This window comes from Borostomias antarcticus, assembly GCF_949987555.1.
Source record: "Borostomias antarcticus genome assembly, chromosome: 2".
Classification (NCBI taxonomy): Eukaryota; Metazoa; Chordata; class Actinopteri; order Stomiiformes; family Stomiidae; genus Borostomias; species Borostomias antarcticus.
The window spans coordinates 17770771-17788473 of record NC_140235.1 but is presented as its reverse complement, the minus strand read 5'-3'; the positions used below and the strand labels follow the sequence as shown (position 1 = coordinate 17788473).

At 43.7% G+C, this 17703-nt stretch overlaps 1 protein-coding gene across 1 annotated transcript in view; it reads right to left on the bottom strand.

Moving 5' to 3' along the window:
- The window catches only part of LOC311319100 (structural maintenance of chromosomes flexible hinge domain-containing protein 1-like), a 64638-nt gene that overhangs the window by 36730 nt on the left and 10205 nt on the right, over nt 1–17703 (bottom strand). Inside the window, exons 7-10 of the mRNA XM_084450555.1 lie at nt 17552–17671; nt 17227–17393; nt 17009–17102; nt 16584–16794 (exon numbers count right to left, since the gene is read on the bottom strand). Coding sequence (XP_084306681.1) covers nt 16584–16794; nt 17009–17102; nt 17227–17393; nt 17552–17671 — 592 coding nt within the window. The remainder of the gene's footprint in view (nt 1–16583; nt 16795–17008; nt 17103–17226; nt 17394–17551; nt 17672–17703) is intronic.

Genomic DNA, 17703 nt, shown 5'->3' with positions numbered 1-17703 from the left:
ACAATTTTTTTGTTAAAATTGACCAGTCGGTTCTAGGGCTAGCCATTGACTTCCATGGCAGAAGCAGAATAATAATTATAAAACTAACAATTACAATAGGGGCTCCGCACCTTCGGTGCTTGGCCCCTAAAAACAATAATCACACTATTATTTTGTATTTACTGAAGCCTGAGCGAGATACGCCCACCCTTTATAAACTAGTCTAGTTGTATCTTCTCGTAATGGCATGAAGAGAAACCTAAATATGTAGCAATAATTAGCCTGAAGCAAAGCATCAAACAAAAAAATAACAGGAGAAGCAATCTTGGGACTGGTTCTGAGTCATCATTGTTCACATTGACCTATTGGTATCTGTTCTCAAGATAGCCTCTCACCCAGGAGAATGCTGCAACTCTAATACCATATTTCTATAACATTTGCAGCAATATTCTGAGCAAGTGCAAATGCCTTTTCAGATTGACTAATACTCCAACTGAGTCGTCTTTATTGGCTACTACAGTGTGATATATTCTCTACAGGTTCCAATACTGAGTGTGATAGATTGGCTTGGAGATTGACTACACCGATAGTCACCAAACAGTGACTGAGGAGATTAAGTCTTTGTACAAAAATGTTCTAATATCTTTGAAAGTTGGGGAAGTAAAAGGACTGATCTGTAATATTTACCTACATATCCATATATCTCTTGTATTTACTTCTATTCTCCTCTGGTCTATTTTTTAGGTATCTCCTGTACAGTGTTACTTCCATCTCACATGCCCTCTGAGCAGGTGGAGTAACTACACTGACTGTGCGATGGATGGTTTCAGGAACAGCTTGTATTTATTATTTGGCTCCACAGGCGCCAACTAATGACACTAAATTGAATTAATCTGATCTTATTGTATCCCTACAAGGACATGGTGGGATCATGGAGTGATGAAGGTTTGGGACAGCAATGTGCCGCTAGTAAAGAACTAGGTTCACTTGAGGATGGGCGTTTCAGTGAAGGTAAGGTAGACAGTATGCAAATTAGGGAGTGTGCACAACAAAGTATGGGTGGAAATGAGAGGGAACAGTCAAAAGTGCAGCTGGGTCTTAGCTGGCCCCCTTCCTGTCCTACCAGCAAGGAGGATTGTTCTCCCACGCAATGCTCACCCCCCCTACACTGTCCTACATCAGGTGTACAGATCCAACTAGGTGGTGTTGCCACTGCTGCCTGTGGAGCAAGGCCAGCCTACCCTCCTCCCGGCACGCCGACAAGCCCATGCCCCGGAATATATCAACAAGCCATGAAGTGCCAAGCCAGACTTCAGATCGTGGAAGAGGAGCTATGAAAGGGAGTGAAAATCGCGAAAACAAAAGATGCTGTGAGTAGCAGCCGTCAAATGGCACAGTTACATGTTCCTACGCTCCAGAGTCTCTACGCTACAATCGGCTTGTTGGTGCCTGGAATATTGTGTGCAATATGGCTGAATATTTATCAGATTTTGAGGATATTGAAGATGACTTAGAATATGATGGAAGCCGATCGTATCGTAGAGAATGTGAGCCGTGAGTGTAGCCTACAGACGGAGAATAGCCAGTCTGCGCGCTGTGCGCATGCGTGCTGGAGCAAGTGGGGAAGCTTTATTTAGTTTCTAAAGATGTTTTTAAAGATCATATTACAGAGGCATGTGAAAACCACAACAAGCCCTCGCTCTATGGAAGCACAACTAGCAATTCATAAGAAAAGATTGATGAAAACAACCGTTTCGTGGCAGAAAATAAATTTTTTAGAAGCTGCATTCTTGGTGCCCCGTCCGCCGCCATTACATGGATATACTTGGCTCACGCTGGATTTTAAATTTAAATGAACAGGTAAATGTTTAGTTTTTTCAGACGGACGGGAGAGACCCCATGGGAACAAAACATTGTTTTTTTTTTTATCTTTAAGGAAATGTACAGTCTGTTTTGCAGATTAATTAACTGTGTCAAACTGATTGTGCCACCACACGATCTCAGAACATCAAAACAAACAAAACACTATGACACTGCGGGTTTTCTAAATCCTCGGTGGCCAAGTGGATAGGGCGTCTGCCTCCCATGCCGAAGGTTGCAAGTTCAAGCCTCGGTGTGGACCAGGGTTGTCACTGGATGTTATAGAAGCTGTGTAAAAAAGTGGTTACCTGGTGGTGCTATGTCAGTTAGAGAATTTATATGGTAGAGCCACCAGCCATAAATAAACGAGCGTGGGTCATCTTTGTTTACTATAGACCCTTTTACAGCCTATGTCAGCACAAGTATGAGCACGCATTCTTGAAACAGTAGCAGGGGGAGACAGTGGAATTCAGAGCAAGAAAAATAAAAAGCAGTATTTTAGTGCAAAGAGTAGTATTTTATATACAATCAAGATGTGTGGCTGTTGCATCTACGGGTGTACAAATTGGCGCTCTAGTGGATTCAAACTTTATTCGATTCCAAGAGGAAACCAGCCTTTTCAGAGGAACCAGAGGCGCCTGTGGCTACAAGCCATTAAGCGTACTGACTGGACTGAGGACATCATCAGAAATGCCCGCGTTTGCAGTGTCCATTTTATATCTGGCAAGTTATTTTGACTATCTGGTTTCACTGGAATGTCTGGTTGAAATGTACAGTAATATCTGAAGTAAACAGAGAAGTAACCCAGTACCTGCATGCTAAGCTAATGATAGCTAACTAATGTTAGCTAGTGCTAGGTAGCACGCTAGCTAGTGTTAGCTAGCTAACTCAAGGTCCGGGGAGTCGGGGACATACTCTGCACTTGCCTCCCTCACTACCCTCTCCTTCACCATGCTGTGAGCTTAAGTGCACACTAGTCAACTTTACTGCCTAACACGCTAGTTAGCATCATCCTCACCATTGGTTGTGGTGAGGTGTGTGCCCCCTTCCCCGCACTTTGACTTGACTTGTGCTAACCTAATTCATGACAGGATGACCTCCAGGATGTCCACACACCTAGATATCTGTCTACTCCAGAATAACCATCCTTTGTCCCCATGTCCCTTTGTCTCCAAGAAATTACCGCCTTTTCTCACATCACGTGTCTGTATTCTCGACCACGCCTGCCATTTCATATGACATACAATGGGTTAGCCAATGACATCCTCAAAGCGCCATACCTGTGTTTGCTTGAATATAAGGCTGCACAAGATCAGACTGCGGCCACTTCTTTGGGATACCACTCATGTGCGTTGTCCGGAAGTCCTTGCGCTCGTATGTTTTCTCAATAAACCAGACTTAACCTGTTTGAGGGAATCTTGGTAAATCCTTTTTGACTAGATCAGTTAAAATCCATTACAATTGGCGACGGGGATGACGAAAAGGGAGGACTGCCTGTGTTGATTCGGGATTCCAGTGAATGAACTGGTCGGCAGACGTGTCGTTCCATAGTGGGTTTTTGGAAAATCAATTTTCTCTCTTGTGCCAGAGCGCACGCTGAGATTATTTCCCCAGTTCTTTCACTGGCTTCCTGAACTCACAGGTACGTTTTGAACGAACCCTCTTATGGTTTTGAGTTGTATTTGCTTTGTTTTCGTTTCGGATTGTGTTGTTGGTCTGGCGTATTGTTGAAAGCAAGCTCCCCGGGGGGGGGGGGGGGGGGGGGGGGGGAGTAGGTGGTATCGATCTAAGGAGTTGTAACTCAACAATAACAATATATGATGATGATATTGTATTGTTCTTTGACTTCGTCCTTGTTTCGTTACTAGGGGTTTTGCTTTTCAGTAGAAGTGTGATTTTGGTCTTGTGACTCATTTGTTCCCTTGCAGTTGATGTACAGTTTAGATTGTTTATCGGCTGCAGTTTAGAACGGTTGAGTTGGTGTTGAGTCAATGCGCCAAAGTTAGCACAGAAAACGGGCTTCCCCTTTGGCCGGTCGCGGGTGTAATTCAAACCGCACTCCGTTGGGTGTTTCTCAACGAAGGTAGCTACTGGGAGTGATTTGGTGTTGTCCAATCCGTCTTTCTTGGAGAAGCGTCCTTACCCAATTTATCCCGGGTGGTTGGTGTAGTAACTAGGAGTTAGCTTCCAACCAAGGGGCTGGTGTTCAGCGGGGCAGGCATATGCTTTTTTGTTTGTCTTTAACGTAGGCCTTTGTTTGTCCTTTGTGATCCGTGTCCCTGCACGGATCACAAAGTTTTGTTGTTTACTGTTTGAGCTTCGACTCTTGTCTTGTATGTTTGGTTGAGCGCGCCTATTCTGCCCTACAAAGGCAAAAGACCTTAACTCGCCAGAGTGCAGAACTGAGAAAAATTACTTAAGTTTTTTTGTTGTCCAGCCAAATCTATTGTAGGTAGGATATTGAAAATTTGGCAATTATTTGTTTTTCTATGAAGTAATTTATCTACATAAAAATATTTAGTTCAAACTTGACCTTTGACCCTTATTTGGAAGTTACTGTACTCTGCCTTTGCATTGCCTGTAAATAATACAGAGTCATGCCAAGGCAAAAGGCAGTGACTTCCATTTGATCAATCAATTGGTTTATGGTCACTATACAAAATCAGTATATGATAATAATGATACCATCTGCATACAATCTACTGATCATGGCACAATTAGGCTTGATGTAATATATAATATAATGTAAATAAGTATGAATTAATGTGTATTTGAAGGCATTACAAACTCGCACATCATTAGGCCCTATTTATTACATTATGATTATGACAGGGGTGCCCACACTGTCGTGGAGATCTACTCACTGGATGAATTATAATTATATATATAATTATTTAACCTATAGGTGGTTAAATACCTTGTGTAAACCATTCCAGATAATGGCTGTGACCACAGCATTATGAAGATCGAAAGAAAAAAAACAGATATCAATTCATAGCGAACGTGATTGGATGTTGTTGTTTTTTTACATCACAAACGTCAACATCCGTTCAGTCAACAAACACACGTTCTTGCATGTGGAGGATAACTTTTTGCAAACAATGTTAGACAATGTTGAATGCAAGGGTTACAACCAACGCAAGGATAGTGGACTCAGACTCGCGTTTTGTATTGAATTGGATTATGTCAGTAGGATAACCTGTCAGCATGTCAAGAAAGAATAATGGATTTAACGTTTTGAATGCAGCGTACTCAAAACAGCTGTGGATATAATTTGTCGGCGTTTGCAATAGATTTGATCAGGTTAAAGAAAAGGTAGGCAATGTTTATCTTTATAGGCCTAATTGTGAATCATTAGTGCTGAACATATTGCGTGCGTGCGTGTATATGATTAGGCTAGGAGTTGTGTCTCACTCGCACTCGCGCCTGTCCTAGAAAGTGTCTCACACTGTTGGGCTATCACAGTCCGCCAAGTTTGTTTCGCTGTCGAGCTGTCAAAGGCTGACAGGAAAAAATAATAATGAATTGCTTATGATTTACGATAACTTATAGCTGGCAAGCATTGCTTCTTTCCAATGCGTTGTTTGCATTGTTCTGATTGCATATGGGAGCAGTGTTGATTCTCAAGTTATAACTAAGGTGTGTGTCAGAAATGCTTCGGTGACAGATAGACTATTATACAAATATAGAACCGTAACTTGAGCGCAGTAAACAGTAGGCTAACTCCACGTTGATGCACAGCAAAACAAAGGCAGAGCCTACCGTATCTCAAATCGAACGTTGACTATTATACAAATATAGAACCGTAACTTGAGCGCAGTAAACAGTAGGCTAACTCCACGTTGATGCACAGCAAAACAAAGGCAGAGCCTACCATATCTCAAATCGAACGTTGAAGAGTGCCGAGAAGCCATGGCAAAGAACCGTAACTGAAGTTACGTTCTTCTGCCTTGGCTTCTGTAGCGCTTTTGGAAGTTAAGGTAAAGTCAACCCACTATTTTCTCGAAAAAACAACACAATTGACTCAAGATACTTGTCCACATGATAAAGTATATGCTTAATGTCCCAAAAATGACAAAAACTCATTTTCGACAAAAATTAAGTTACGGTCTTCTGGCTTTGTAGGGCAGTATTATCCAGGTAAGTATTGTTTACATTTTCGACACTATTTCGACTGCCATAAATCGTAACTGCTAGGTTTCCGGTAGCTGGTCGTCTGGGAGAAAAGGGAAGCAACAACAACTAGCCTACTCCGCTCTCCCGGTGATCGAGCCAGAGGGAGAACAAAGGACCAGTTGCTGGCTGCCGCCCTGCCTCCCAGCTCTGGTTTTCCGGCCCGATGCAGAGGGACAACAAAGGACCAGTTGCTGGTTGAGTTACGTAGCGGTTTAATGTGTCTTTGTTTCTTTCGAAATTTTATTATTTTGTTTATTTCCCGCCGTGCGTTTTAACTATACGTTTCCTTTCATCGTTGGCTTTGAATTATAGGCTGTAGGCTATTGTGTTAATTATGAATACCAATACTAGTTCGCTGTCTGGCCCAGCTAAGATTGTTGCGCAAGGTTTTGGGATGATGCTTGTGTACAGTTTTCGCTATGGGCGAGATATTCTGATTTTCCCCTGTCCGGTACACTCTCGATTCTTGAGTTAGCGACTGTTAGAGCTCAGTTACAGGCGTCTGAGATGACTAGATTAGGAAGGGAGCCTGGAAATGCGATAGATTGGAATGCATTCAGGAAGTGGTAAAAAACGCACAAGTGTTTTTTCAAGTCAGAAAGAAGCGTAGCTAAGGAAGTTAATCAGAGAGATGAATATTCAAAGTCCCTTCCCCCTCCTAGTCATTCCGTTTTGAACTCTATCACGCCGACTCGGCACTCAGAGCTCACACATCCTTCCCAAACTATGACTGCTTCACCTGCTGTTGTAGCTGCCGCCCCGCCTCCCAACTCTGCCGGGGTGAAACAAAAACGGGGAGGACGACAAAGGGAGAATAGACAACGTAGTAGTAGGTCTAAGCATATTCATCGGTACAGACAGAGTGGGAAGGATGAAGCATGTTTCCATTGTGGACAATATGGTCACTGGATGGCACAGTGCCACAGTTACCGCAAGCTGAATGAAAGGGAGGAGCCTCAGATTTGGGGTCCAGCGCCACCTGCTGGGGTTCCCTTGAACAACCAACAAGGTAGATTTTAACTAGCCAATATAGACCCATTTTTTTAAGGTAAATAAACAGGACAAGACAGATGTAGCTGAGGACGTAAGGTTTGTACATGATGGTGGGAGGATAGATAATGTTTGCCAGTGTCTTAATCTGCATACAGCACTGCCTAACAACCCAATTATACATATTTTTTAATGTTTATGTTAAATATCTCATGTTTATAGTTGCTGGAGGCACAATCATCGGGTCTGAGTGTTTTCTGAGTGTTTTTACAGACAACTGTCATTCCGGGAGTGATGGATGAATGCCGAACCAGGAGACGGGCACGGGACCGGAGGTGGAGATGGAGGTTACCGGCCTGTTTCCGTACAGATGGGCGACACCTGTGGTTCGTGGAATGCAAGGCCAACGCCATGTCACCGACTCACCGTGAGCGACAGATAAGTTTGACATAGGGAAGAGACCATTTCGTCCTAAGCGTGCCCAATACTCTGTCCTCAAATGCAGAAGAGGGAAGTTTTAGATAATTGATATTTTGTTAATTGTAAATGAAGAGGTTTCATTTTAGTGTTATTTTATTTGAGTGATGCATTTTTTCCCCCATCTCTGTTTTACCCTGACTTTTACCCGGAATTTTCGTTTTTTACCCTTAGGGGGCGTTATTTTGTTGAGACGAGGTGGCCACAGAAATTCTAAGAGCAAATTACCTTGATCACGACTGGGGACTGGGCGTGTTAAAGTAATTCTTACACTGCCCCTGATGTCACTGTAGGCTACTGCAGAGCCTAGATCCCTTCAACTGTCCGAATCGGTATATGGACAAAAGCTAGGTCCCCACTGACAAATTACATGGAGTGACGAGCCGACTGGCTCTAACGACGAACGATCATAAGTTTTACTTATGTATTTGTCTTTGCTATATTAAGATAACATAACTACCAATCGCCACTGGTGATTTGGGGTGTTACAGCAGCAGAGTGACATAAGGCTACAGTAGGCCTTTTCTTTCCATAGCATAGGCTACATCATCTACTGGTCTCAGAAGGCTATGTTAAATAGGGCTAAGGGCTTGCGTCGATTTAGGCTACGGATAAATTGAGGGTGTCCCTCAGTGAGTTTTAAACGAACGTTTGTAATGAATTAATATGCTTATATTGCCCATATCTGCGGCGAGGTTTAAAATAGTAGGCCTATTCATCTGTTGAAGGTTGAGTGACAACATGCGAGACATGGGCAGACGTCGGCGTAGTCTCAAAAAAACATTTGCACACCCTAATCTTTATTGTTAAGTACAAACTTCTGCGTCATTACTGACATAAACCTGTTCAATAGCCTGTCTCGTTATATTCAAGTCTCGTCATAATATGGGCGCTATAAAGCCCAATTTATACTTCATAAAACGGCTCATGGCTCTTGCATTGTCTTTAGCTTCCATTCCATGGAAAACAAATTGCTTGGCCTCCATTCATTGTGAAAATTGTATAGGCCCAATCGATTAGCCTGTATTGTCCTGTAAATGCAACATCGACGTATTTGCTTATGTAGCCTAATGTAGCCTAATCGACCATAATGTGCTAATCAAATGCAACTAGGTCATGGTGACGTCAATGAATGCCAGTGTTAGGGTGTGGGTTAACGTTGGCTAGCCTGATCATAAGTTTTACTTATGTATTTGTCTTTGCTATATTAAGATAACATAACTACCAATCGCCACTGGTGATTTGGGGTGTTACAGCAGCAGAGTGACATAAGGCTACAGTAGGCCTTTTCTTTCCATAGCATAGGCTACATCATCTACTGGTCTCAGAAGGCTATGTTAAATAGGGCTAAGGGCTTGCGTCGATTTAGGCTACGGATAAATTGAGGGTGTCCCTCAGTGAGTTTTAAACGAACGTTTGTAATGAATTAATATGCTTATATTGCCCATATCTGCGGCGAGGTTTAAAATAGTAGGCCTATTCATCTGTTGAAGGTTGAGTGACAACATGCGAGACATGGGCAGACGTCGGCGTAGTCTCAAAAAAACATTTGCACACCCTAATCTTTATTGTTAAGTACAAACTTCTGCGTCATTACTGACATAAACCTGTTCAATAACCTGTACCCTACTGTGAATAAAAACAGAACTGTATGTAGACCTACATGTTGCCTGTAGGCTGTAGCCTACTGTCACGTTTAATTTCTTTGCTAATCTAATGTCGAGCGCAAAACGCAAACGAGTCTGCTGCGCATGGCCAGGAACCCGCCAGCAGATTCGGCCGGAGGTCCGCCATCTCGTCCATTGAGGACCCACTGTAGGTCCGCTAGCCTTGTGTTTTCTGGGTTTATCGCTTAACTTTGTCCAGCAACAGAAGTTGAACCAATTGCAGCAAAATAGCTAACGTTACAGGAATCATCAGTGTAACTGCTTTAGCCATTGACCGCTACCATTAATGTTATGGAAGCTGCTGCTAGCTGTTGTGAGCTCATGAGCTAACTGGCTATCCCGCTCTTATTGTGCTGGAATTAGCATTGGAAGCACTGGAACTGATGTGTCCAGGCGACAAGACCTATCTTAGTTTATCAGACATTATTTCATGTCATTTCAATTCACAGCTATTTCAGTGGCATGACTAGCTTCCGTCCTACCAGTCCTGAACAGAAACAAGCCAGCCACGCACATTAGCCAGTCTGGACCTGGCCTTCTTCAAATTCGTTCTTATTTGATGAAAGTGGGCACTGATACGTGAAAATGAATATATAGTAGGATTCAAAGATTCTTTCATTGTTAGGCCTACATTCTACATACAAGTAGCCATATGTTGGGTAAAATTGATTAGTAAAATTATTATGTTTTGGCTCCTCAACCTTGCAGCAACAACAAGATACAAGATACTAATAATCAAAACAGTTCAATGCAGTTTCAGTTTCTGCCTATAGGTAGGAATCAAGTGGACAATGTTGTGGTCCGAATGACCCAGTGGCGTGTGGGAGACAGCAATGGTCGAGGGTGAGCTCCTCTCGAGTGGGCTGCCGGTATTTCGGAAGAATTTGGCTCAGATGAATGCATTTTATTTCAAAGCGCCTTTCAAAACACCCAAGGTCACCCGTACATGGTTAAAACAAGTAAACAGATACAACATTTACAAAGGTAAAACAATTACAAAGGTAAAACAATAACAAAACAATTATAAATATCAGTCTAAAAAAAAAAAATTATAGAGAGTATGCCTGTATGAAGAGGTGTGTTTTGAGATGGTGGGGAGATGGTCTAGTGTGCGGATGTCTTGTAGTAGGGCATTCCAGAGGTGGGGGGCACAGCGGCTGAAGGCTCTGGATCCCATGGTAGTCAGGCGAACAGGGGGAGTGACAAGTTGGGAGGAAGAGGAGGATCTGAGTGACCGAGAGGGAGCGTAAGACTGGAGAAGTTCAGTGAAATATGAATTGGCTCGGTTATGAACGGCCTTGAAGGTGAGTAGTAGTACCTTGTAGTCAATGCGTGACTTAACAGGCCGCCAGTGAAGTTGGCAGAGAACAGGAGTGATGTGGTTGATGGAGGGGGTTCTAGTAATGATGCGAGCAGCTGAGTTCTGAACCAGTTGAAGTTTATGGAGATACTTATGTGAAAGACCAATGAGGAGGGAGTTGCAGTAATCTAAGCGGTGAGGAAAATGGTTGTTTTCAGAGAAATGTCTCGGTTTAACCTGATCCTGTTTGCTGTTTCTAATTATGATGTTGACTCCTGAGTGTGGCTGTCGGCTGGGGGTTCTGGGAAGAGAAGTTTCTCCCTTCGATAGACAAACATCCCATTGGAGAGAAGGGTGACATTCCATGGTTGGTACATTCTGTGGACAAACACTAATTGTTGTGGGTAGAGATAAGAGACCTGGGCGCCGAGGCGGCATAGGTTATCTTGATCACACAAGGCCATAAGCCACAGAAGAGACCAGAAAGAGTCTAAAGTCTTATCGGAGAAGAGATGGGGGGGGGGGGGGGGACACTCGAACCACATAAGAACGTTGCAACGAGACCAATGCTTTGATTTGGAGCCAGACAGCCACAGGCAGGCAAGCTGACATTAGACTAGATGCCATCGTCTTTTGTATGCTATAAACCTCCTGTAATAAACAGCTTTTGATTGTCACTCAAATCCCGTGTTGGAGAGATTCATTTGAAATATACCTGGAAAAGGGACACTGGACTGTGTGGTATAGTGAGAGATTGGGTGCTGTCTTTTATTGAAACCAAAACACAATGCAGAGCTGAATAAGGACATAAGAATAAAAGACAACAAAAGTCAACAGCGGGATGTGACCAGGGCGTGAACAAGAGTAGCGGTGCTGGTAGGTGTGAGTGAGGGGCGGAGACGATTGATGTTACGTAGGTGGAAGTATGTAGACTGTGTGATATTATTGATGTGAGATTTGAATGACAGTGTGCTATTGAGGATGACACCCAGACTCTTAACCTGAGGGGAAGGGGAGACTGTGGAGTTGTCAATGGTAAGGGAGAAACTGTCTGGTTTGGCTAGGGTGGATTTGGAACCAATGAGGAGTACCTCTGTTTTATCACTACTTAGTTTTAAGAAGTTGGCTGTGAACCAGGATTTGATTTCAAGTAAACATTCCGTAAGGGAAGGGAGGGGGGGGGGGCAGAATTTGGTTTGGTGGAGAGATAAAGCTGGGTGTCAACTGCGTAGCAATGAAACTGCAAACCAAATTTCCTGAAAATATTGCCAAGGGGTAGAAGACAGATTAGGAAAAGGAGAGGGCCCAGAACAGAGCCCTGGGGGACACCGGTGGTGACAGGAGGGGAGTGTGATCTGACATCTTTGAGTTGTACATAATGAGTGCGGCCTGAGAGGTATGAGTGGACCCAGTGAAGAGGGGTGCCAGTGATACCAATGGAGGCTAGTCTGAGATGGTATCAAATGCTGCAGAGAGATCCAGAAGTACGGGAATGGTAAGAAGACCAGAATCGGTAACCACCAGTAAATCATTAGTGATTTTGACTAGGACTGTTTCGGTGCTGTGGAGAGATCGTAAACCAGATTGATATTGCTCAAATTATTGTTGAAGAGGTGAGTGTGAACCTGGGTTGCCACTGTTTTTTTTTTCCAGTATCTTGGCAAGAAATGGAAGATTAGAAATAGGCCAGAAATTGTTCAGATTACTGGAGTCTGCACCAGGTTTTTTAAGAATAGGGGTTATAGCGGCAGTTTTGAGGGAAGATGGGACAAGACCAGAGGTAAGGGAGGAATGTATAATGGCAGTTATGAAGGAGGACAAGGAGGGTAGGCAGGCTTTAACTAAGTGGGTGGGGAGAGGGTCTAACTGACATGTACATGTAGAAGGTTTAGATTTACGCATGAGGTCTGATATATCACTCACAGTTGGGAGTAGAAAACCTGGGAGAAAGAAAGGGAGTAACAGGAAATGGACATGGTGAACTGTGACATTCTTCAACATTAGTTGAGGAAACCAGTTGCTGATGTATATTTTCAATTTTAGCATTAAAAAAGTCCATGAAAGTATTACATTGAGAAAGAGTACATTTGTGGAGTGAGGGTATGACTGTAAGATTGTCTTTACAGTGGAAAACAGGGCTCTTTTGTTTCCTTCGCCTGAGCTAATTACATTTGCATAGTAAGTACTTTTCACTGTGGAAAGAGCATCCTTATAATGAAGTATATAAATAAATAATTTCTTTATGAACAGTGATGAAATGGCCTTTTTAGAGAAATGTCGTGGTTTAACCTGATGCTGTTAGCTGTTTCTAATTATGATGTTGACCCCTGAATGTAGCTGTCGGCCGGAGTTTTCTGTAAGAAAAGTGTCTCCCTTTGCATACAATACACACATCCCATCGGAGAGAAGGGTGACATTCCATGGTTGGTACATTCTGTGGACAACAGTAATTGTTGTGGTTAGAGATAGAGACCTGGGCGCCGAACCATTGGCCGGTTATCTCGTCTTCAAGACCATAAGCCGCAGGAGAGACCAGACCAGTCCAGACCAGTCTGATTGGGGAAAGGTGGGGGAGGGGGGGGGGTGGAACGCCCCCAAACCATAAGAACTTTGCTCGAGCTCAGATGCTTTGAATTGGAGCCAGACAGCCACAGGCAGGCAAGCTGACATTAGACTAGATACCATCGTCTTTGGATGCTATAAACCTCCTGTAATAAACAGCTTTTAATTGTCGCTCAAATCCCATGTTGGAGAGATTTTTTGAGAGTGCTGTGGCCGTTCTCTCTCTCACTCCCCGACTCAGCCCCTCCCCTACAGCCTAAAGCTGCACCAGAGTCAAAACTACAGTAAGACCAAGCGAGAGAGGGAGAGCAGCTTAGGAAGGAGGAAATAGAACACCAGTCAATGATGGGCCGAGTCAACAACAGTAAGACCAGTCTTGGCATGAGGGCGCTCTAGGCGGCGACCTTTAGCTTTGAGTAGGCGCAGCTCAGGTGTAAACCATGGTGCAGAACGAGTAAAGGAAACAGACCATGTTTTAAGTGGAGCAAAGGTGTCTAAGGGTGTATTCACACAGACACTAGTTAGTGCGCATCAAATGAGCTTTGGGCCCGAGAGTGCTTCATTTAGGCTAGTCTGAACACAGCAATCGCACTCAGGTGCGCACCAAAACAGCCGCACCGACACCCTCCAGAAGGGGTGGTCTCGGAGCGGCTTCAACTGAATTCTTGTGCGCACCAGTTATGGTGTGAAAGCGCACAACCTCGGACCGATGCAACTACCTTATAAACCATTATAAATTAGTTCTTCCTGGAAGTTTTTCATGACGCTCTTGCACCCGCCCCCAGAAAGATATTGACCAATGACAGCACTGAGCCTTTTCATGTGACTTGTGGTGCTGCATTTGGACCAGAGTAAAGAAAGTGCTGTGTGAAAGCGAACCGCAGTAGCTGAGAAATGAAACAATGTATCACTTTTGCTTTTGGTGTTCATCAATGATGCGCACCAACATATGTGAATACGTCCTAAGAGGCTATGGAGTCCATCATTGTACATTGAGACCAGTTCATTACAAGTTGATATATTGTCAATACAGGAGAGATTACTAAGTTCATTGGACAGAGCAGTAACATCAATGTGATTGTGATTAGCTCTGTTGAAGTCCCCAAGTTGAAGTCACCCAGCACAACAACAAGGAGAGGACACCGGTTCAAACAAGGACCGGTTTAAAGAGGCCAAGTACAGATTCAGAAAGGCGGTCCGGGAAGCCAAACAACGCTACTCTGAGAAACTCCAACACCAGTTCTCAGAGGGGAATATGTCCGCTGTCTGGAAAGGCCTCAGACAGATAAACTAAATTCCCCCCAGTCGACTGACGACTCACGCCTTGCCAGTGACCGGAACGAATTCTATCGTCGTTTTGAGAAGCAATGGATCTCCCCCATCACCCCTCTCAGCAGCAACCCTCTCCTTCCGCTTCCTGGGTACTGTCATGTCCCGGGACCTCAAGTGGGAACTAAACGTCAGCTCCCTGGTGAAGGCTCAGCAGAGGATGTACTTTCTGCGGTAGCTAAAGAAATTCAACCTGCCACGGACCATGATGGTACAATTCTACACCTCCATCATCGAGTCCATCCACACCTTCTCCATCGCCACCTGGTCTCCTGCCACTTCAGTCAAGGAATGATGCGCTCGGCGCAGAGGGTGATCGGCTGCGCCCTGCCCTCCCTCCAGGCCCTGCACGACTACAGGGTGCTGAAGCGGGCCAGAAAGATCATAGCCAACCCCTCCCACCCAGGCTACGGCCTCTTCACACTGCTCCCCTCTGGCAGGAGGCTGGAGTCGTTAAAGATTAAAACTGTTTGACATAGAAACAGTTGTTTCCCCCACGGCCATCAGTCTTATAAACATGGCTCCCCTCTGACTCTCTCCCCTGCCCCCTGTAACTTTTGCACTAAACTGACTCTGCACTGACTTTTTGTAGTCCAATTGCACTGCTACTTTTTGCACTACAGTAGGACCCCACTCATCCGAACTTCAGAGATCCGAACCTCCCGGTCTACCGGACAGGCTTAAAAAACTTTTTTTTGCCTGCTATCTGGTTACTGGTGGGATTTTCATTACAGTACTGTACCCTACTGTGAATAAAAACAGAACTGTATGTAGACCTACATGTTGCCTGTAGGCTGTAGCCTACTGTCACGTTTCATTTCTTTGTTACTCTAATGTCGAGCGCAAACGAGTCTGCTGCGCGAGAGCTGCATTCTTTGGTAGCCAGAAAGCGCGTCAGCAACCTGAAGCAGAGGAGCATCGAGTCATTTTCCGTTCCCAGTTAATGGACTTCAGGAACACAGACGTGTTGTGAGCATGTCGATTAGCCTACTAGACCTACTGTATTTGTTAAATAATAGCCTACAGCCTAGGCCACAATACTACAGGCTACAATAGCCTAAGACACGACAACTTGTCTGTCATTTCATTTATTTATTTATTGATTATCATTTGCTCTAATTGTTCTAATGTTGGGTTGTTTTTAGGCTATACCATGTTGTTCTGCGAATACAGTAGCCTATCGATGCAGCGTACGCCTCATTTGAGAATAAAGTACTGTATTTGATCAAAGCACACACTCATGTGGAAATTCGGTTATTTTATTATAGGCTACTGTAGGTCTATTATAGGCTAGGCTATATGAGTTTAGTTGGCTATTTGATTGCAATGTTGATGCATTTTCACAAGTAATTAAGGGTATTTATCGGTCTATTATGAGTCTATATGAAACAAGTATACCACTTATTGAATTTGGTGCATTTTAACATAAGTTTCAGTCATCCGGACATTTCAGAGATACGAACGACCTTTGGTCCGGTTGGGTTCGGATAAGTGGGGTCCTACTGTACATATTTGTATCACTGCACTTTATGAGTCCTGTCATGCACTGTCCTGTCCTTGCACTTGTCCATTGTTGTTTTGTTGTAAGCACCACAGTGTCAAAAAAATTCCTATGTATGTAAAAGAACAATGGCAATAAACAAATTCTGATTCAGTACAGTAGCAATACAGTAAGAATACGGTGTGTGCAAAGTATATAAAATGTATGTTACTTTATAAAGCAAAAAAAAAAATTACAGCTCACTTTTCTGGCCCCTAGGTGATACTGTTTTTTTTCTTCACTCTGGAATATGTAGGGGTGGGACGTATGCCCACTTCACTTGTTCTCTGTAAAGTGCATTGTGTTGCATCTGGTATGAAATGTGCTATACAAATAAAGCTTTGACTGATTGATTGATTGATGTTACTGATAATGATTGATTGATGTTACTGATAATAATTAATTAAGTTAATAATAAATAAATATTCAAGAAAAAATACCGCTGGTATCGGATCGGTATCGGCAGATATCCAAATTCGGGAATTCGATCGGAATTGAAAAAAAGTGGATCAGTGCATCTTTAATTAAAACCAACCCAGAACGAAGTTTCGTTTGATGGTTTGTCAATAAAACACTAAGTCTCGTAACAGCATTCCCCTCGTCCGCCTGATTCTTCATTAAAGAGTGAGATCTGCACCATCTACTTAATGGAACATAAGATCTATGGAGGAATTGATGGGACCTCCTGCTGTGGTCATGTTACCTGTGGCGTAGGGGTCCTCAGGGTACGTCTCCCTATCGTAGAGGAAGGGGTGGTATCTCAAAATGCCCTCCACCATCCCGTCATGGTCTGCGTGAGCCTTGAACTCGAACGTGTCGGCCACTGAGTTGATGTAGAGGCTCTGCATGTCGTTATGGATCTCTCGGAGGTTCATCACCCGAGGGATCTTGGGGGACCTCTCCAGCAGGAAGATCTGATGCAAAGACCAAAGATATGAGGAGGATCAATAATCACTAACAACCAACCACATGATATATAAAACCTACTGCACAAAACAGTGTATTGAAAGATGGAGCCCTGTATGTTTTGGTATTCAGATTTTCAGCAGCATTTATTTTTACAGTGTTAGAAGCACACTACATCAATGAAGACGTGTAATGGAATTTGACACTGGTAAACCCTCTTACCTGAATGTCAATGTTGGAGACATTGTCTTTGTTTCGATTGGAAGATATTATGTTGTTACCATCGATGCCGTGAATGTAATAGTGATACAGGTGGCTGAAAAAGTAATCACAGCTTTATTAAACAAGACAAAGAAACTTGACTGACACCAGACATTTCAGAGCTAATCAGATTGGAAGGTGGTGTGTGTGTGGGGGATGAGACAGGGCAGTGAACTCACGCCAGCTCTCTGGTCCACAGCTGGAAATCCTGCTTGAGGAGGGTGATGTGCTCAGGCTGGAGTCCGGTCACCACCACGGCTGTAAAGCTCTCCTTCCCCACCTCCTCAGCGATCAGCCCATGGAGGAAGCGCTCCTCCTCGTCCTGGATATGTGTAGAGTCTCCCACCTGTAGGACAGAGGCGAGACAGGCAACATTACACACAGAACAATTCAGCAATTTACTCCTGGGGATCAATAAAATATATAACCTTGAATTCTCTAGGAGGAAGCAAGCAACAGTTTGGGGGGCGGTCTGGACGATCATGTTTGAAGCCAACCCCTTACCTTCCTGTTTCGGATGAATCCACTGTAAATCTCTTCCTTGTTTTGTGCCTTCTTCTCAAAGTCCTCTTTGGAAATGACCAGCTCATGAACATCGGGGGAGCCCACTGGTTTAGTGATCATCTGTAAAAGAGACAGATACATCATCTTCATCA